At 65.2% G+C, this 20,475-nt stretch overlaps 2 protein-coding genes across 2 annotated transcripts; one reads left to right on the top strand and one right to left on the bottom strand.

The window, feature by feature from the left end:
- Nucleotides 1–68: 68 nt before the first annotated feature.
- CNNM4 (cyclin and CBS domain divalent metal cation transport mediator 4) lies at nucleotides 69–8,958 on the bottom strand. The gene is made up of 7 exons (XM_035571530.2): nucleotides 7,473–8,958; nucleotides 4,261–4,404; nucleotides 4,035–4,172; nucleotides 3,190–3,359; nucleotides 2,920–3,019; nucleotides 1,459–1,634; nucleotides 69–1,375 (listed from the first exon to the last, which is right to left on the bottom strand). Exons 1-7 carry the CDS (start codon nucleotides 8,956–8,958, stop codon nucleotides 1,181–1,183), a joined length of 2,409 nt encoding a protein of 802 aa, XP_035427423.2. The 3' UTR covers nucleotides 69–1,180.
- Nucleotides 8,959–9,950: 992 nt separating this feature from the next.
- On the top strand, nucleotides 9,951–20,269 carry LMAN2L (lectin, mannose binding 2 like). The gene is made up of 8 exons (XM_035571525.2): nucleotides 9,951–10,107; nucleotides 12,160–12,278; nucleotides 13,392–13,509; nucleotides 14,328–14,410; nucleotides 16,405–16,566; nucleotides 16,642–16,756; nucleotides 17,981–18,100; nucleotides 18,615–20,269. Exons 1-8 carry the CDS (start codon nucleotides 9,975–9,977, stop codon nucleotides 18,755–18,757), a joined length of 993 nt encoding a protein of 330 aa, XP_035427418.1. The 5' UTR covers nucleotides 9,951–9,974; the 3' UTR covers nucleotides 18,758–20,269.
- The last annotated feature ends 206 nt before the right edge of the window (nucleotides 20,270–20,475 follow it).

The following is a 20,475-nucleotide window of genomic DNA, read 5'->3' as shown; positions in this document are numbered from 1 at the left end:
GGGCAGCCTGGGAGCTCTCAGCCTCCGTCCCCACCCCAAAGCACGCAAGAGGCTGACAATACAGATATAGAGATTTTTTTATTACCCAATCGGCAAAAATAAAATAAAATTCCAGAGTCAGTTCCACAACCTGGGGGGGAGGCTGCAACAGTGGCACCGGCCCCTGCGGGGCCTCCGGGCCCGGCCTCCCCCTCCCCAAAATATACAAATCAAACCCGATGCGAAAAATAAATACAGATTCTCGGGGGGGAAGGGTTGCATAGAGGAAGATTTAATAAAAAAAGTTGTTTTTTTTTTTAATTTCCATCATGATTTAATATTATTATTATTATTATTATTACTTCTAGCATCTCCCCGCAGAAGAACCTAGGACCTGATAGTCGCGACACGATTAACAAAAATAATTAACCTTCTCCCAATAACTTACAGCGGTCACCCAGGGGACTTGTGCTTTTCAGGGGGGGTGGGGGGGGAGCCCCGGCGGTGAGGGGGGGGGTCCCAGCTGGCGATTTCGGAGAAGCTCCTTGGGAGGAGGCGGAGGGGAGCCCCCCCCGCCCGTACTTTGGTCACTAGCTGTGTGCCGGATCCTGCCCCCCCGAGCCCCCCGCCCCGGGGCCGCGGCACTCCCTGAGTCACCCCCCCCACCCCGTTCCACCTCCGCTTTATTTATGTTTTATTTTTTTTGGGGGGGGGTCTCCCGGCCATCCTCAGCGCCCCCGCTGGAGGCAGGGGGGGCTGGTGGCAGAGTCAAGCCCCTCGCCGCGGCCTCGGGCCCGGTGCGGTTCTCCGGGAGGAGGCCCCAGAGTCGCTCGCGTCCGCCCAAAAACACCCCCGGGGGGAGGCCGTGGGGGGGCCCGGCCCGCGGGACCTGAAGCTCCCTGAGCTGCACGCGAACGAACGCTCGCCGGCCGCGGGGCCTCCGGCCTCCACCGCGCTGAAACCACGGAACCAGTCTCCAAAAAGCAGCAGCAGCAGCAAAACCGGGCTCCCTTCCGGCCCGCGCCGCGGGTGCCTCCGGCAAACACCGGGTGTGAAAGCGGCGGCGGGTGCGTCCGTTCCCTCGGTGGCCGGCGCGGCGGACCCGTACCCGCTCCATCGCCACCGGAGCGTTTCTGACCTGGGCAGGGTCCCCGCAGGGCGGCTGCGGGGGTCCCAACGCGTCCCTGGCCCGCGGCCGGGGTCAGATGGAGTTCTCCACGGGGCTGTGGTTGCTCCGGCGGCTCAGGCAGTTCCTCTCGTTCAGGAGGCTGGTGGTCTCGTCGGCGGGCTCCGGCTTCTCCGGCAGGTCGGGTTTGGGAGCGCTGCTGTCCGGGGACTGGGGACAACTGTCCATGCGGGAGGCGGTGAGGCCGTTCTGGTACTCCTGCCGCGTGATCTGCGGGAGGAATCGAAGAGGGATGGGGTGGCGGTCGCGTCCCCCAGGAGGCCCCGGCCACCCCCGGCCCCACGCAGCCTCACCTTGACGAACTGGAGGTCGGTGAGGGCGCGGACGCTGAAGTCGGCCACGTACGGGGCGCTGGCGTTGAGCTGGTTGTTGCTGCTGCTGACGGGGGACGAGACGGAGTCGGAGCGCTCATGGTAGCTCAGGGAGGCCGAGCGGTTCAGGCTGCCCACGTGGGACGGGGAGCGGGTCTCTGCGGGGACGGGGGGCACGGGGTCAGCACCGCGGCACCGGGCAGGGTCCCAGTGGGTGACCGCAGTGCTGAGCCCCCGGTGACACTGCCCCGAGTCCCGTCCCGTAGGATCTGGGGACATGGAGCCAAGCACAGAGCGGTGGGACAGACGTGTCCCCGAGTGCTTGGTCCCTGCCTGTCACCTGCCAAAGGGTCCCCAACTGGAGCCCGGACAGAGCCTCCAGTTCCCCCCGCTCTGGGGACAGCGGTCCCCTCGCCCAGGGGACAGCTCTGTCCTCAGCGGTGGGACCGAGCCCGAGGACGCCGTCCCTGCCCCACTGGATCGCTCCCCCTGCGTGGGGGTGAGGGGGGTGACGAGGACAGCGCGGTGACGTGCTCCGAAAGCCGGGGGTGCCCCAGGGACCGCGGGCAGCCTCGACACGAGGTGGGCTCACCCGCCCGGCCAGCGCTGGCTCCTCCATAAATAACCAGAGGAGGCAGTCGGGGGAAATCGGGGTGAATGAGGGGAGCGCGGGGCCCTCGTGCCACTATGAGCAGGACCGGGTGCTCGGCTCTGCCCCCACAGCCTGTTGCAGAGGCTGGTGGAGCCGCTTTTCCTCCTCCAGCAGCACCGGGATCCCAAGTTGAACGGTGAGGAGCCGGCCCAGCCCCAGGGGCAAAGCACCTGGCGCTGAGTTCACATGGCTGGGGCGGGGGGGGATGCCCGAAGGTGGGGGGTAACCCGGTCCCAGCGGGGTTTGGCACCATGTAGCCGTGCCGTTCACCTGTCAGCCTGGAAAAGGGTGACCCTCGCTTTGTGGGGCCGGGCTGGGACACGGACAGCACGACGCACGCAGAGGACAACGTCAAGAGAGACCAGCGGGCAAAGGGGCAGCGCTGCACTGCCCCCCGCTGCTGGTGGGGATGGCAGAGGGCAAGATGGAGCAGGAGAAGCGCTGGTGACTCCACAGCACCAAGCAGAGCCCGGCACGGGCTGCCAGGGTCCACGTCTGGCTGCTCACAGAGCTCGGCAAGCGACACGAGGGCACCCCGAAACTGGGGCCGCAGGGAGCGGATCCGCCTGCACGGTGCCAGCCCAGCACCGGGGTCCTGGCTCCAGCCTGGGCACAGCCCCTTGGCCCCGCTGCCAGGCACGCACAGGGCGCAGCGCCCCGAGGAGCAGCACCAGCCCCAGCATTGCCTGGGGGGAGCCAGCAGGGCTCGGAGCGTCCTCCAGCATCTCCTCTTCCCAACAGCAGCTCTAAAACGGGCAGGGGGCTCTGCCCACGCCATCGGGGACGCTTACCCGATACCGGAGGCGGGCTGATGGCCATCACCCCGTAGTAGGAGAAGGCTCCCGCTTCGAACTTCATGCACTCCTTGCCGGCCTCCACCTCCACCTTGCCCTGCAAGGCAGAGAGACGGCGTCAGGCTCCGCACGCCGCGTCCCGCGGCGCTGGGCCGGGTGGAAGGAGGCTCCCTGCAGCCTCCCTGGGGTGACGGCTCCCCCCCGGGGACCCCACGCGTGGCCGGTGACACCACCCCGCTCCCAGCCCGTGAGGAGGAGCGGCGGTACCTGCAGGATGAGGATGAAGTAGTCGGCTGACTTGTTCTTGGTGTAGAGGAAATGGCGTGGGGACTTCTTGTTCTCCTCGTCAAACTTCAGCTCCTGGATGACGTCCGAGTACTTGAGCAGCCGCAGCAGGATCTTCTCCGAGATGAAGTTGGGCGTGAAGAGCGTCACCTCTGCGGGCGAGACGGGACGGGGTCAGAGCTGCCGGGGCTCCCTGTCCTCGTCCCGTCCCGTCCCCTCGGACGGAGGTGCTGGGGGATGCAGGGGGACCCCAGGCCCCACTGACACCTCCCTGCGCCCCCAGGTCTGGCACCTCCACCAGCTCCAGAGGGAGAACACTGAGGTCCCCACTCCATGGGATACAGCTGGCAAGTGCCAGCACACGGACAGGGACCTTCCTGCAGGGACAGGGACCTGCCAAGTGTCAGTGCTGCCATCCCTGAGCCCCATCCCTTTTCGTTTTGGGGGACGGGGTGGGAGGACAGTGGGATCTCACGGTCACAGCCCCCTCCCTCACCATCTCCTGCCAAATCCCTGGCTCCTGCTCGAATGCAGGGACCGCTGTGCCCCCACTTCCCCACCCCTGGGATCCTCCAGGCAGGACAAGGCCACCCGAGGGGCAGCGACAGCACCAACGCAGCCCAGCTGCGGGGACACGGTGCCAGGCAGGGCTCCCTGGCAGGCCACGGGGGGAAAACCCAGAGCAGCTGACCTGGGGTCAGACTGCGGACAGGACGCTGATGCTCTTTAACTCCTCGATTACAGAGCAGCGGGAAGGGGATGGAGCCCTCGCGGTGCCCAGACGCGGCACCGCACCGAGCTGCGTGGAGCATCCCCCAAAAACTCACCCGTGGAGAGGAAGCGGTGAGCGGCCAGCAGCAGCTGCGGGGACACCTTCACCTTCAGCTCGTTGACGGGGTCCTTGAAGGCCGAGAAGTCCCGCTTGTTCTTCTGGTTGCCCACCCGCTTCTTGCTGCGGTTGTCGGCTGCGGGGAGCACGGCGTTAGCGGGGGCGGGCGGCACCCGGGGGACCCCGGCACGCGACGGGGACGCGGGGCCGAGCCCCGGACCTACTGTAGGTGTCCGACTCGTCCAGGATCTCCGACTTGATGATCTCCTCGATGACGTCCTCCAGCGTCACCAGCCCCAGCACCTCGTAGAAGGGGTCTCCCTCGCCCTCGTTGTTCACCTTCTGCACGATGGCCAGGTGGGACTTCCCTGCGGACACACGGACGGACGCTCGACACGCGCCAGGCACCCCGATCCCACCGCCCTGGGGGGGGTCCCGGGCAGCACAGGGGGGGAGAGGACCCTGCCACCAGGCCCAGCCCAGCCCTCCGCAGCATCTGACCCCGGGCAGGGAACAATAAACACGTAGAAATTGAAATGAGCCCCTGGGCTGGACGCTCCTTCCTAATTTAATGACAGTAATTAAGGCCATAACAGCGGCGCCTGCTGGGCTCGGGACATCTCAGGGCGTGGGCTCAGCCAGGGGGGTCACAGGAGAGGGGACGGGTCCTAGAGGCACCGTCCCACGTCACCAGGGCCTGGGGACATCGGCACAGCTCCGTGTGAGCACCACGAGGTGACCGGCACAGCCACAGCTGCGTTTCCACCAGCAGCCACCACCTCCCTGGGTCTCCCTGGCCACGCTGTTCTAGCCCAGAGGGAACGCTCCGGACGCCTGGTGCTGCACGGGGCCAAAATATCCAGGGGGAAAGAGCCCAGAGCAGGGAAATGCTGCCTGTAGGGGACGTGTCCCCAGGAATCCTCCCCAGCCCTGACTTAGTAACTGCTCTCGCTCCCCGCGCGCAGGTTGCCTGGTTCTGGGTAAATCAGGCGTTGGCATCTCCCTGCCACGAGGCTCCGTTTCTCTTGCTTCAGCCAAAACCACGCCAACAAAGCTCGCTGCCGGCCACCGCCTTCGGGAATTCCCTGCCCCGGGCACGAGGCTCGGCCCTGAAGGCCCTGAAATCTCCACACCGGTGGCCGGCCGCGCTCCGCACCCTGCGAGCCACCAGGACAGGCACGTGCCCGCCCGGCGCTGCCCTCCCCGATGCTCTCTGCTCTTTAATCTCAGAGCGGGGCGGCTGCGGGCGGCTCAGCGCCACGCTCCCACCCAGGAAAAGGCTAATTTTAGAGACGGGCACCGCATGGCTCCCCGGTTTCTCCTCCGTCAGCCAAACACCCGCGGCTCGGGCGGCCCCGCTGTGACGAGGCGGCGAAAGCGGCGCCGAGGGGAGCCCATGCCCGTCATCGACCCCGTCCTCAGCCACGCCGACGGCCCGAGGGAGCGGCGAAAGGACGGCGGCACCGGCAGGGCCCAGCCCCGATGAGTCAGGCCGCGGTTCCTCCCCGCGGGCCAAGCGAGGACGAGAGCAAAGGGCGTGACGCCGGCATGCCCGCGGTGGGGACGGGCCCCGCTCCTCATGTCAAGGCTCCCCAGCACCACCACGGTCCCCACATCGATGGGGACAGGCCGATTCCCAAAGGCCTCGCGCTCGCTGGCTGTGTAACCCAGTGAAAAGTCCACTTTTCCCCTTCCACAATGCGTGGTGCACAAGCAGCAGCCGCGGGGTTTCAGGGTGTTCACAGTGCCCACGGTGGGGAGCCAGGAGGGGACGGACAGCCCCAGACCCGGTGCTGTGAAGGGGTGACGTGTCCTGTCCCCGCTCCGAGCTTCGTGCTGGGCTGGCACCGAGAGGATGAGAAGGACAGGAACAGGCGCTGGAGCTGCTGCAGGAGCCGTCACCCCGGTGCCAGCCTTGGGGACGCATCCGTGGCACCAGGGGAGCCCCAGCGAGGACGATCAGGAGCGTGGCGGGTCGTTTTCCTCTCCTTATCCTTCCACTCAACCCGGGTCGAGGTCAGCGGGACGAGGGCAGGGGCTGTCGGTGGGGCGGCACCCCCAGGGAACAGGAATTTTGGGGTGACGCCAGAGAGGGCCCCCCAAATCCTCCCGCTCCTGAGCCAGCTATGAAAAGCAACATCGCAGGACGTCGGCGGCTTTGGAATCAGAGCGGGCGCGCTTTAAATCCTTTAATAAGGATTCGTCAGAGGGAAAGCCGGCGCCAGCAGCAGCCGTAAGCCCAGCTCCAGCAGCACGGCTGCAGAATACGACCCCGCTCCCCTTCTGCTGGATTTTGGAAAAGGGGCCGGGGGTGGGAATCACGCTGCGGGGTGGGAATCCTGGCCCGGTGCGAGATGAACTGAGGCAAAAGCACCGGCCGAGAAGGCTTGTGGTAATCGGGGATAAAAAGCAGAGGCTCGGAGGTGATGAGATCCTGTCATGGTCACAACCACAGGTGACACCAAGTCGCAGCGTGGTCCCCGTGCTGATGTTTTGGGCTGCGGGGGCAGCACGGCTGCAAAGGGAAGGCAGGAACCAAGCGTGCGGCCACCGAGCTCTTCCCTCAAGGATCGGCCTGGCCTGGACCTGCCAACTCCTGGCCCAAGCTGTAGCAGAGCTCCTGCTGCAGGAGAAATTGGCAGATCCCCTAAATCCTGGTGTGTGGTTGCTGGTGACTGCCCCAAGCCCCTAAAACGTCCCCAGTGCCACAAGGACAGGGCCAAGCACCCCCGGTGCGAGCGGAACGGGAGCCGGAGGAGCAGCGGGGTCACGGCGGCATCACCCCGCAGAGCTGCTCATCCTTGGCAGCAGGGTCCCTGCCTGGTCGGGCGTCCCCTTGTCCCCTCGCTGAGGGACACGGCGCCGTGCTGCTGCCAGCCCCTCCTGCCGCCGGGCACGCTCGGTTTTCGGGGCCAGCAGGAAGCGCGGGGCTCGGGGCCGTCCTGCGCGGCAGGGCAGGGCGCTGAGGAGGGAGCGGAGCTGAGCAGGGAGCGGAGCCGAGCAGGGAGCGGAGCAATTTTCCAGCAGCGTTTCAAGGGCCTCCGGGGCCGATAATTAAAAACGAGGCGCAAGTAAACACTCTCAGAGCGCTTCTAGAGGCGGGCGCCGAGCAGAGATTGCTCTGCCTCCGCCGCCCCGGCACCGTTACGGAGCGATCCCCGGAGGCGTCGGGCACCGAGACGGGGCCACTGCCTGTCCCCAGCGCCCCGGTGGGGGCTCCGCAGCCCCCTCGCCCCCTTAAAGCACCCAAAAAGCTCGCGGCCGCAGGGCAGCTCCGTCCCTGGAGAGCTGCCAGGGAAGCTCGGCCGCAGTTTTGCTTCCGGCATCGTGCAACCGGAGCTGGGTGAAAGCAAGCAGCGGCCCCGGGAAGCGCCCCCCCCCCCCCCCCCCCCCCCCCTCCCCGGGGCGTTTCGCCCCCCCGGCCCCGACCACTCACCCTTTTTGAACTCCTCCAGCATGGCGTCCAGCTTGGTGTCGTGGAAGACGACGTGGACGGGGTGGTTGTAGAACTTGGTGATGGTCTTGAGGGGCGTGCAGTCGTCGGGGTCGACGAAGGCCAGGTCCTTGATGTAGAGGATGTCCATGATGTTGGAGCGCTCGTCCTCGTAGACGGGGATGCGGGTGTAGCCGCTCTCCATGATCTCCGACATGGTGTTGAAGTCCAGGATGGCGTCGCTGTTGATCATGAAGCAGTTCTGCAGCGGGGTCATCACGTCCTCCACCGTCTTGGTGCGCAGCTCCAGGGCGCCCTGGATCATGTTGAGCTCCTCCCGCACCAGGTCGTTGTAGGGCTCCGTCACCTTCAGCATCTCCACCAGCTTCTCCCGGTTGTAGACGGTGCCGATCTCCTGGCCCAGGATGCAGTCCAGGAGCTTGCTGATGGGGTAGGAGAGGGGGAACGTCACCAGCATGAAGAACTTGGTGACCACGATGGTGTTGGCGCCCACGGCCAGCCCATGGCGGGAGCAGAGCGCCTGGGGCACGATCTCCCCGAAGATGACGATGCCGATGGTGGAGGCCACCACGGCGCCGATGCCGGAGCCGATGAGGTCGTCGAGGAGGATGGTGAGCGTGGTGTTGACCAGCACGTTGCCCAGCAGCAGGGAGCACAGCAGGTAGTTCCCCTTGCGGCGGATGGGCTCGATCTTGCGCGCGTAGCGCTTCTCCTTGTCGGTGCCGCAGTTCTGCACGATGCGCAGCTCCATGGGGTCCAGCGCCATCAGCCCCAGGTTGAGCCCGCTGAACATCCCCGACAGCACCAGCAGCCCGCCGATCAGCGTGGCCTGCAGCCACAGCGGCAGCAGCGACTTCTTCTCCTCCAGCACCACCAGCTGCCCGTCGGGGCCCCGGTGAGGCAGCCACGGCTGCCCGGGCCGCCGCTGGCTGCACAGCACGTACGTCTTGGCCCGCTCGTCCTTGCGCAGCGGCTGCACGTGCACGCGGAGCAGCGCCGAGGTGCTGCGGGGCTCGGCGGGCCCGGGCCGCACCACCAGGTCCTGCGAGCGCTCGGGGCAGCTGCCGTTGGCGGCGGCCGAGGCGTTGGCGGCGGGGCGCAGCTCGGCGAAGGCCACCCGCTCGCCGGTGCGCGGGCCCAGCCCCAGCCCGTAGAGGCGCAGCAGCACCTCGCTGCCCTCCGTCACCCGGATCGGGCCCCGCGACGGAGCCGCCGCCGCCGGCTTCGTGCTCTCCTCCAGCCGCATGCCCAGGATCACGCTGTCCCCCGCCGCCGCCGCTACCGGGGAGCCGCCGCCGCCGCCGGGCAGCGCCAGCAGGAGCAGCAGCGGCGGCAGCAGCGGCGGCGGGGACGCGGGGCCTCGGCCGCCGCCGCCGCCGCCTCCCGGGCCCGGTCCCGGTCCCGCTGCCAGGCTCCCCCCGCCGCAGCCGCCGCCGCCTCCCCGCCGCCGCCCGCCGCCCGGCGCCATGTTGGGGTCTCGCGGCCGCCGCGCTCGCCGTGACGTCACGCCGCGGCGCCACGCCCCCCCGGCCCGCCCGGGAGGGGGCGGCCGCGCCCCGCCAGTGCCCCGCCCCCTCCCCGCGGAGGGCGGACACGCCCAGCGCGGGGCTTAAAGGGGCGATGCGGGGTGGGGCCCACAGGGGGTGGGGTTAGGGTTGGGACGGGACGGGACGGGACGGGACGGGACGGGACGGGACGGGACGGGACGGGACGGGATAGGATAGGATAGGATAGGATAGGATGGGAGGGGAGGGGAGGGGAGGGGAGGGGAGGGGAGGGGATAGGGTAGGATAGGATAGCACAGGGTAGGATAGGATAGGGTAGGGTAGGATGGGATAGGATGGGATTAGGATGGGATGGGGTAGGATAGGATAGGATATGGGGATATCTCTTATGTGGAGTGGGTCAGTGTGCAGAAGAACGGATGGGGAGCGAAGGTGGGGAGATAAGGTGGGGCACTGAGGGCAAAGGGGGTCCCTGAGGGCAAGGGGGCCTCTGAGGGTATGGAAGGGGAGGGTATAAGGACATGGGAGGGGGTCAAAGAGCATGGAGAGGGGGTCTACGGGCATAGAGGGGGGCTCTCAGGGCATGGGGGGATGTCTCGGGGGCGGTCTAGGGGCATGGGGGGGGTTTCTAAGGGCATGGAGGAGGGAATCTAAGGACATCGGGGGTTGGGAGCTAAGTGCCAGGAGCGGGGCACTAGGACCCTGGGCGGCCGCCAGGACCTGCGGGGCAGGACTCGGGAAGCCGAGACCTGGAGGGGGGCGCTAGGACCCGCGCGGCCCCGGTCTCTCCCCTCTGTTGGGAGCGGGGCAGGCTCTGCGGGGCGGGCCCCAGGTCCTCCGAGGACTCCATTCCCCAGCATGCCCCGCGCGCTATCCCCGCCCCTCCTCCTGACGGACGGCGCAGTGCAGCCAATCAGCTCGCGGCGCCGGCGGGGCGGGGCGGAAAATGGGCGCGCGGGGCGGGCGGCGGCGGGGGAAGATGGCGGCGGCTGTGGGCCGGTGGCGGGCCGGGCTGTGGCTGCTGGCCGTGGCGCTGCGGCTGGGTGGGCCGCGGGCCGAGCAGACCGAGGAGCACCTGAAGCGGGAGCACTCGCTCTCCAAGCCCTACCAGGGTGAGCGGGGCGGGGGCCCGGTACCGGGGGTCGAGGGTCCGGTACCGGATTTGGGTGCCGGGATTTGGGGTACCGGGGTTTTGGGTGCCCGGTACGGGGATGGGGGGCACCCGGTACCGGGTTTTGGGGTACCGGAGGCTTTTGAGAGGCCCGGTACCGGGGGTCTGGGGGCCCGGTACCGGATTTGGGGTGCTGGGATTTGGGGTGCTGGGGTTTTGGGTGCCCGGTACGGGGATTGGGGGCATTCGGTACCGGGTTTTGGGGTACCAGGGGTCGGGGGGTGCCCGGTACCGGGGGTCGGGGGGGCCGGTGTGTGGTGTTGGGGTGCCGCTATTTGGGGTACTGGGGTTTTGGGTGCCCGGTACGGGGATGGGGGGCACCCGGTACCGGGTTTTGGGGTACCGGAGGCTTTTGAGAGGCCCGGTACCGGGGGTCTGCGGGCCCGGTACCGGATTTGGGGTGCTGGGATTTGGGGTGCTGGGGTTTTGGGTGCCCGGTACGGGGATTGGGGGCATTCGGTACCGGGTTTTGGGGTACCAGGGGTCGGGGGGTGCCCGGTACCGGGGGTCGGGGGGGCCGGTGTGTGGTGTTGGGGTGCCGCTATTTGGGGTACTGGGGTTTTGGGTGCCTGGTACGAGGATTGGGGGCACTCCGTACCGGGTTTTGGGGTATCGGAGGTTTTTGGGGGGCCCGGTACCGCGGGTCTGGGGGCCCGGGACTGGATTTGGGGTGCCGGTATTTGGGGTTCCGGGGTTTTGGGTGCCCCGTGTAGGGATTTGGGGCACCGCATACCGGATTTTGGGGTACTCGGGTTTTGGGGGAGCCGGTACCGGTGGTCTGGGGGCCCAGTACCGGATTTGGGGTGCCTGGATTCGGGATACCGGGGTTTTGGGTGCCCAGTATAGGGATTTGGGGCACCCCGTACCAGGTTTTGGGGTACTGGGGTTTTGGAGGAGCCGGTACTGGGGCTTTTGGGGGGCCCGGTTCCAGATTTGGGGGGGCTGGTGCTGGGTTTAGGGTGCGGGGCGTTTGGGGTGCTGGGGTTTTTGGGGTGCCCGGTGTGGGGGGGTTGGGATGCTTGGTGCCAGGGGTTTTGGGGTGCTCACTACTGGGATTTGGGTGCCCGTTATGTGGTTTTAGGGGTCCAGGGATTTGGGGTGTTGGAGTTTTGGGGCGCCCAGTACCAGGTTTTGGGGCGTGGAGGATTTGGGGTGCCCGGTACTGGGGTTTGGGTGCCCATTATGTGGTTTTTCGGGTTCCAGGAATTTGGGGTGTGGGGCTTTTAGAGCGCCCAGTACCCGGGTTTGGAGTGTCAAGTACTGGGTTTTGGGTGTGGGGGATTTGGGGCCCCTGATGCAGGGGATTTGGGGTGCCTGGTACTGGGGTTTTGGGGTCCTGGGGGTTTGGGGATGGTTGGTGCAGGGGTTTTGGGTGCCTGGTACCAAGTTTTGGGGCACTGGGGGTTTTGGGGTACCCAGGCTTTGGGGGAGCCCAGTGTGAGGTTTTGGAATGCTGGGCCCTGGGGTTTTGGGGTGCCTGGGGCAGGGGATTTGGGTGCTCAGTGCTGGGTTTGGGGTGCCAGGGATTTGGGGTGACCAGCGTAGGGATTTAGGGCATCCAGTACTGGGTTTTGGGTGCCTGGTGCGTGGGTTTTGGGTGCTGGCGATTTTGGGGTGCCTAGCGTGGGGGGGTTGGGGTGCCGGGTTTAGGGTGCAGGGGCTTTGGGGTTCCAGGTACTGGGATTTGGTGCGCCTGGTGCGGGGGGTTGGGTGCCAGAGCTTTGGGGCGTCTGGTGCCAAGTTTGGGGTGTGGGGATTTTGGGGTGCCCAGCGCAGGGATTTGGGGTGCCGGGGTTTTGGGGTACCCGGGCTTTGGGGGTGCCTGGTGCGGGGCTTTGGGGTGCCTGGGCCTTGGGGCCTTGGAACTTTGGGGTGCCTGGGCTTTGGGGCACGAGGGCTTTGGGGTGTCCGGGCTTTGGGGTGCCGAGGTTTTGGGGTGCCCGGGCGCCAGGATTTGGGGTGCCCGGTAGCGACCGCGTCTGTGGGCCGGCAGGCGTGGGCTCGGCCAGCTCGGGGCTGTGGGACCTGCAGGGCAACGCCATGGTGATGACGCAGTACATCCGCCTCACCCCCGACGCGCAGAGCAAGCGGGGCGCCGTCTGGAACCGCGTGGTGAGCCCCGGGGCGGGGGGGGGCACCGGGGTTTTGGGGGGCTGGGGGTACCCGCTGCGGGGTGGGGGAACGGGGTGGGTGAGGGAAGGGGTTCGGAGGGAGAGTTTTAGGGGTTGGGGGGCAGGTGGAAGGGGGTTCGGGCCTGGGAAATGGGGTGAATTTGGGGGAGTTGGGGGGGGCTGGGAAAAGGGGGTGTGGGGCGGTAGTGGTTGGGGGCTTTTGGGGAGCTGGGGGACGGGTGGGGGTCAAATCAGGGCAACGGGGGAGGTTTGGGGGGCCAGGCCAGCAGGTAGGAGGGCGTTATTGGGGTGCAGGGGAGGTTGGGTTTGAGGGTCTGGGGGAAAGGGAGGGGAAATGGGGGGGATTTTGAGGGGGTAGGGAGAGGGGGGCAGTGGGAATGGGGCAGGGGGCTGCGGCCGGGGGCAGCAACGCCGAGATTTGCAGCGCGTGGCTCGGGGATTCCTGCGTGGGCTGAGCCACTTTTGGGGTGACTGCTCTGAGCGGGGGGGTCCCGGCGTGAATCTGGGGAGGGTCTTGGGCTGCCCCACCCAGAGCCCTTCCTATAAAACGCTGGGGGAGGTTTGGGTTTGGGGTTTTTAGTCCTCTTTTCGGCTCCCACAAAATATCGCTGCCTGTGCGAGGCTCAGCTGCCGCCGGGCTTATCGCGTTCTGCGCCCGTTCCCGCAGGGAGTTCGTTTGCAGCTCGAGCAATAATTGGCTCGGCAGCAATTAGGAAGGCAGAGCTGCTCCCCGGGCTCCTCCTGCTGTCCTTCACCCAGGCGCGAGTTACAGACCCCGCGCTTGCCATCACCTCAGAGTGGTGCGAGCCCGGAATTGTTTTCTTGGCTCCTTATAGCCCTGGGCAACAACCGACTCCCTCGGCCTAATGATGTCCCTCGAGGTTAATTAGGACATTAATTATCCTCGCTCCCATCCGAAGCCCGGGGCAGCGCCGTCTGTTGCCCAGGGAAATGGGGAGCGTCCGTGTGCCCGCGGGTTCGGCGGGGCCGCGGGCTGTCGTGGTGGTGGTCGCTGCCTGACCCTCGGGGCGGGGGGGCGTTGGGGAGTCCCCGGGGGCACCCCGATTTCACGCGCTCGTTCCTCCTCCTGCAGCCGTGCTACCTCCGCGACTGGGAGATGCAGGTGCACTTCAAAATCCACGGGCAAGGCAAGAAGAACCTGAACGGCGACGGCTTTGCCATCTGGTACACCAAGGACCGCATGCAGCCAGGTGAACGCAGCGGGGCCGGGGCTGTGCCCGCAGGGGACGGGGACGGTGCGGTGCCACCTCCTCGAGGTGCTGGCTCTCTCTGCGCTCTGCCTCAGGAGCCCTCTGCGGAATTGCAGCGCTGTGGGGCCTGAGGGCTGCTTTCCCTTCATGCTGGCAGGCCCAGAAGGGAGTAACAGCCGTGAGAGATGCATGGCGCTGGGGGTGTGTGGGGTCCCTGGGAGGCTGGAGCCTGCTCAGCACCTGTGGGACTTGTTTGCCTCGATCTCGGGGCGTGCAGGGCGGTGTAAGTGGAAGCACGGGGCTTCAGCTAATAAGGACTGGGCTGGGGAGGAAGCTGAAGGCTGGCCCAGTGCAGGGCAGGGGATTTAGCCTGTCCCTCTGACCTCCCTGCCTGTGGCACCGAGGGTCTGTGCGCTCGATTATCCGCACAAGGCTGCGTGGAGCCCTGGGGTGCCCGGCTCTGGCACATGAAGCCCAATTCTGCGAGGTGACATCGGCCCCTCACGTAGAAACAGGCAAAGCTGGGGGCAGAAGAGCCCCCCCAGTGATCCCCGTCAGCCTTTGGCCTGGGTCTCCCTGCCACCGTGGTGTCAGCAAGCCTTTGCATGCCCTGACCCTTTACACCTCGCTAACTCAGCTTGCAACCAGTTTCCCCCAGTGATTTGAAGGTAAACTTGACCCTGTGCAAGCTGGAGAGCACCCGCCTCGCTACCTGGTGCAGAGAACGATGCGAAGGAACACGTAAACCAACCCTGCCTGGCGTTGCAATGCCTTCCTCGCCTCGCGCCATCATTCACAGCGCATTTTGTTTCTTCTAGGACCTGTCTTTGGAAGCAAGGATAACTTCCTGGGCCTGGGGGTGTTTGTGGACACCTACCCGAACGAGGAGAAGCAGCAGGAGGTGAGCGAGGGGCGATGGCTGTCACCGTGCTGCTTGCCGGGTGCCTGCCGAGCGTGGCACGGGCAGCGCTGGCTCAGCACCCAGGTTACGGCCTCGCAGCTGGTGCAGCCCTTCACCCTCATGGCGAGGTGTGATGGGTTTGGGCTCCTAACTCAGAGGCCAGCTGGCTACAAGCGGACGCTGCTCAGCTTCCTTTGCACCCTTTCCCTCTCTGTGTAGTTGGCTTCTGCCCAGGGAAGCGGTAACCTCTCAGACAGGTGAGAAGCTGCGGGGTGGTTTTGTTGTCAGCTTCACCCAGGGGAAAAAATCCTGGGGTAGGAGAAAATTCGTGGATCTCATCACCTCCGCGTGGCGAGCTCCTGCGCTTTCTGAAGGCTGCTGGCAAGCAGCAGTTGAGGGGAAGCTGTACTGTGAGCCTGGTCCTTGTAGACCTCGAGTAGAGCAGCGGGCTAGTGGCCAACCCCAGCCTGCCGAGCTGTTTTATGGCAGCCAGACAGCGGGACCTGCTCTGGGGCACGCGGCGTGACTGTGCTGTGTCCCTGAAAGGTGCCCGTCTGAAGACCTTTGGGTTCGTGATGCGTTGTTTGTTTGCCTGGGGTTTATTGGTTTCTGTGGAGAAGAGGGCGCAGAGGCAGTTAGAAGCGGGCTCCACCCGTCCTGATGCTGGAGTCAGTTTTGTCAGCCCGAAAACAAAGCTGGCCCTGCCCTCAATTCCAGCTGCCCCTAGAAAACAGGCGTTGTTTTACTGTTTTGCCCCAAGACGTTGGCACCAACCACCCCACAGCACCACCGTCATTCTTCACCGCGGTCCCCGAGGGACACGGGGCACCGTTTGGATGCGCCCTGACCTTGGAGCTGCTGAGCAAACGTTGAGTAACCGGCGGCTTCTGTTCAGGCGTTACCAGCAGCCTGCCCTGGCACGGGGGCGGACTTTGTGCCCACAGCAGCGCCTTCCCGTTACCGGCACTGCTCGGGGACTGGCGTGGCGGTGGGTAGGTGAGGCCGTCCTCTTGACGTGCAGGGCTGTGGCCGTGCTTTTCTGGGGTAAAGAGGCACAGCAGCCTTTATTTAAACAAAATAAAATCATTTATGGGATGTGTATGGCTTTACAGCATAGTCAGCAGCTGGAGGGGCTGCCCTCCTGCGACTGAATGAGAAAGGGCAGAGGTGGAGAAGCGCCGACCAGGCGTGGGGGCTGGCAGCTGCTTCATCTCCGTTAAAAGTTAAAGAAGTGTTTTATTACTGAGGGAAGGGGGCGGGTGGCTTGTGGGACCCTTGGGAGCTGTTGGGGAGCTGTCAGTCGTGGTCAGCGTCAGAGCCTGTGCTCGGGGCACGTGGCTTTGCGCAGGAGAACGGCTGTGCTGCACGTTGAGGAGGAGAAACGTGGTGCACGAGGGGGCTTCTGCCCACCCGTGCTGCTTCCTAGCCCTGTGCCCCGGGATTTGGGACCTGGCCCCTACAAACCCCCTCTGCTAGGCAGGGAGCGTGCTGAGCTCTGCAGGGAGGAACTTCCCAGGTTGCGAGTTAATCCTAAACTCTGGTCCGTGACCGTTTTGCTTCTGTGCTCTTTCTTGCTTTGCGATAACCCTGGACTCGCAGGCTCAGAAGAGGAGGTACAGCCCGGGAAATCAGGTACTTGCTCTTGCCAACCTACTCGTTTCCAAGCTCTTTGGCTTCGCCTCGTTTCCCCGTGAGGGAATTCCCTCATCCGAGCTCCAGAAATCCCCGTGCGACCAGGGAGGCAGGCGTGGGAGCTGCTCTCCATCCCAGCTGCTCGGTAGCCACGGCTGACCCAGAGGAAGGCTGGAGGGTGGCGAGGGATCACGGTCAGCTGCTGAGCCCAGTTTGGGGAGGCACAGATGGGGAGTGAAGGAGTTTGGGGTGTGCAGGGTGGCGCGGCTCTTCACCCCGCAGGTGTGCCGTGACGCTGGCACGGAGTGGGCAGAGCAGCGGCGGGGAGAGCCCCAAATTCACCCCCAGCCTTGCCCCCGCAGCGTGTCTTCCCCTACATCTCTGCCATGGTGAACAACGGCTCGCTCACGTACGACCACGACCGGGACGGGAGGCCCACGGAGCTGGGGGGCTGCACGGCCATGGTGCGCAACCTCAACCACGACACCTTCCTGGTGATCCGCTACGTCAAGAGGAGGCTGACGGTGAGTGAGGATGGCCGGGGCTGAGCGGGCAGCCCCCCCAGCCCCCCGGTGCTACCGCAGCCTCCTCTCCTTCAGGTGATGATTGACATTGATGGCAAGCACGAGTGGCGGGACTGCATCGACGTGCCAGGCGTGCGCTTGCCCCGCGGGTACTACTTCGGGACCTCCTCTGTCACTGGAGACCTCTCAGGTACCGCCACGGGGCCCCGAGTGGCGTTTCCCAAGCAGCTCTGGCAGGACTTAAGCAGCTTTGGGTGCTGGAGGTGCAGCTGGGTATGTGGCGGGGCTCGTGGATGCGCCCAAAATCTCTCCGTGCTTTAGGCACCCCCAGGCTGTGAGCCTTGGTTCTTCGTCTTGCAGCAATTCCCTAGGAGCCAAATCCGCGGTCTGGGTGTGCTGTGCCCCCTGAGCTCCTTCTGCCACCGGGTTAGGCTGACAGTGACACCCAGACGGTGACAGGGACACGGCCAGGCTTCAGCCAGCATCTCAGAGCAAACAGCAGAGAAACATGAGGGTCCGTCTCCAAAATGTGTGCCCTGGGAGGAGTAACGCAGAGCGAGCACTGAAAATCTCCTCCTGTGCTCTCCTGGCTCGACCCGTAGTGGTTGGCGGGGCCTGAGGGCAGTGCTGGAGGTAACTGCACCCCGGGGGTTAAAACACGGGGGTGCTGTGCTGCCTCTCCAGGTGTAGTTCTTGTAGCGCTTTGGATTTCCCAGCCTGAGAGTGATGTTGAGGAAGGGACCGGCCGGGTGTGTCTGGAAGCAGTGGTGCAACAAGGGCTGATGGAAGTTGGGTTTGGCAGGGAGCTGAAGCCCTCTGCTTTGCTTTTCTCACTTCTTGCAGCGCTGCTTGGGGTGCCGGGAGGCCTGAAGTTACTACGCTGTGTCTCTTTCAGCAGGTTTTAGCCCGATTTTGAGTTATGCCCCTACAAAAGCGCATTGATGGCCAGTGTCCGGGCCCATTGTTGGCTCCAACAAAAGTTCCTTTTCTTCCTCAGATCTCCGCCTAATGCCCTGGGAGCTCGCAGGCTGGCGTGGAGCACTCGCCTTGTCCCACTAATAACTCCGCAGTCACAAGCAAAGGAAATAGGGTCATGTGAGGCTGGTTCTAACACGCTCTTTTTGGGTGGCTGAATGCTTTGGGGTCAGATGATCTCCCGGTCTGGGCTGTTGTTTCTCGGTTTAAGTAGCTTAAAAGTTCCCCTTGGAAGCGCTGGAAGAGGGCCCCATGCTGGGCACAGCTTTCAGCCCAGCGTGGACCCTGCCCCGAGAGGTGAGTTCTCCCCGTGGCAGGGGACAGCCGGCGGCCTGGGGCTGGTGCCCGAGTTGTAACGTGCCACCGGTGGCACTCAGGTCCCCGGCCGGAGCCGTGCCGGTCGGTGGCACCTCAGGACGTGTCTCTGCTCTGCTTGCAGACAACCACGACATCATCTCGCTGAAGCTTTACCAGCTGACGGTGGAGCGGACGCCGGAGGAGGAGAAGCGAGACAGGGAGGTGTACCTGCCCGTGGTGGACAACCTGAAGCTGCCGGGCAGTAAGTAGGAGCAGGGGGAAGAACAGGGGCAGAAGGACCTGCGGGGTCACGGAGCAGAAACCACGGCACCTCACCAGCAAACCAGCCGAGCTCCAGCTGGGATCAGGAGGCCCGTGCCCAGATCTCTCTCACCCACTGTGACACAATCCGGGTCGCAGCCTGCCTTCGTTTGGCACAGGCACGCTTGGAGGAGAAGTGCTGCCCCCCAGAGCGTGCCGGGCTAACCGTGGTCACGGCATCACCAAAACGAGGTGTGCTGGTCTGCCGAAACCTCACGGAGGCTTGGGCCCTGGTGGTGTTTGCTCCTCTCCAGAAACATCCCTCCTCACGTGTCCGCTGGCTGTGTTGCGAGGCTCTCACCCAGAGCCTTGTTCCCAGCCACAGGAGCTCTTCCCACTGGTTTTGTGTCCTTCCAAATGAGCTCCCTGCAGGAAAACCCATGGCCGAAGCGGTGGCAGGACGGGGGCGAGCTGATCGTCCAACTCACAGCCGTTCTTCTTCCTCTGTCTCGCAGTGGAGGCGCCGCTGGAGCCCATGAGCGGCCTGGCTCTCTTCCTAATCGTCTTCTTCTCCCTGGTTGCCATCGTCTTCGCCATCGTTATCGGAGTCATTGTCTACAACAAGTGGCAGGAGCAGAGCCGGAAACACTTCTATTGACTTGGGAGCCTGCCTGGGATGGCCCCTCGCTAGCCACACCCTAGCTCCCATCCCAGGCTGGCCAGAGCGCGATGGACCCGGCCTCGTGGCAGGGCCCCCGGTGTCCCCAAAGCCCCAGCGGGGACGGCCACCGTTTCTCGTCAGACTCCAGGACCCCCCGGTGCGAGCGGGGACCCCCAGCGCGGCGTGGCTGGGGCCGGGTGCTGCGGGGACGGAGCCGCCATCCCCTGAGGGTTTGCTGGGAGCAGGAGCCTCGCTCTGGGAGCTGTTTGGGACTGGGCTGTGGGGTTATGGCAGCGCCGAGCCGCCTCTCTGCTGTCCGGGGAATACAGAGGTCACTGCTTCGGCTGTGAAATCCCGGCTGAGAGCAACGCAGCGAGCAGAGCCCAGCCAAGCGCCTGCGTTCCTTGCCAGGCTCTGACGACAGCCCCTCTGCAGCGGTTTCCTTTCTAGGAGGGGTTTGCCGAGCTGCTCATCCCCCCCCCGGCTGCTTTTTAGGCCGTCTTTAGAGACCGGACTGCTTTTCCTTGGCACCTTGAGCTCCCCCCACCACCGCACAACCCCTCTGGGTCCCTTCAGCCTCCCCGGTTTGATGTTTTCGGGCTGCTGATGGATTTCCCCATCCCAGGCAGCTCGAGCTGGCAGTCTGCCTGGCCGCTGGGGGCTTAATTCCGTGCTCCCCTCTTTTACCACCCGTTTGCTGCTGCTGCTGCCGCCTCCCGGGGCTCGGCCCCTCTCCCCGCTCCAGCATGCCGCTGCCTCCGCACGCCTTCCGCACCGGTGCCGTCCGCATGCCGTGTCGTGGCTTCACCGGCTTTCCCCGGGGCTCCCCCTCGCTGCGTCCCGACCCCGCCGAGGAGGAGCCGAGCTGCGCGTGCCTCTCGGAGCCGCAGCTCCCGCTGCCCTTCAGGGAGCTGTAGTTTATTCCTACCTCAGCGCCTTCTTGCTGTGTTTCTCTCGCCAGCGGTCGCCAGAAGGAACGGCGCGGCCGGTTTTACCTGCAAAGGGACGGGGCGGCCGCCTTCCCCCCGGGGACTGCCTCGAGCTCCTGTGGTCGCTTTCCCAGAGCGAGGGGTGGTGGCAGGGGGTCCCCGGAGGGACCCAAGAGAGGGAAAAATGAGGTCACTTTGTCCCAGGAGCCTCCCAGCAGCTCTGGGCACGTCCAGATGGCGAATCTCTGCAGCACCCTCCTTGCTGGGGCCCTGGGGCAGGGCTGGGAGCTGTGTCCTCCGCACCCTGCTGCTTCCCGGGGTGCTTTCTGACCCGGGCCAGGTCCCAGCCCACGGGAAGCGGTGGTTTTTTGTGAGCAACCACTGCTTTTTTTGGCAGAAAGCTGCCGCCGGGGTAGGTGGAAGCTTTTTTAGAAGTGCCCAGGCGTTCTTGTGGCCTGAAAGGACTATTTCTGGCGTTTTGCCTCTGGGTTTTTTTTTTGCCTGATGACCAGGAGTGAAATGCGTGCGCCTCTTCCCAGAGCTGTTACTGGTGTCTTGGAATAAACGTTGGTGTGTGTGACGTTGGTGTGTGACACGGCCCAGCCCCAGCACCCCAGGGCGACATCCTGGCCCCGTGGTGCCTTGCTCCCCAAGATGAAGCCAGCAGAGTAGGGGGATGATGCTCTGCATGTCATCTGGGTCCCATTTTATTGAAGAGGTGACGTTGGGGGGTGGCAGCCCCTCGGCACTCCCTGCACCCAGCATCCTCGTGCCCCGGGGGCGTCC

The sequence above is a fragment of the Cygnus atratus genome, chromosome 27, assembly GCF_013377495.2.
Source record: "Cygnus atratus isolate AKBS03 ecotype Queensland, Australia chromosome 27, CAtr_DNAZoo_HiC_assembly, whole genome shotgun sequence".
In the NCBI taxonomy this organism is placed as follows: Eukaryota; Metazoa; Chordata; class Aves; order Anseriformes; family Anatidae; genus Cygnus; species Cygnus atratus.
This window is presented reverse-complemented; position numbering and strand designations above follow the sequence as displayed.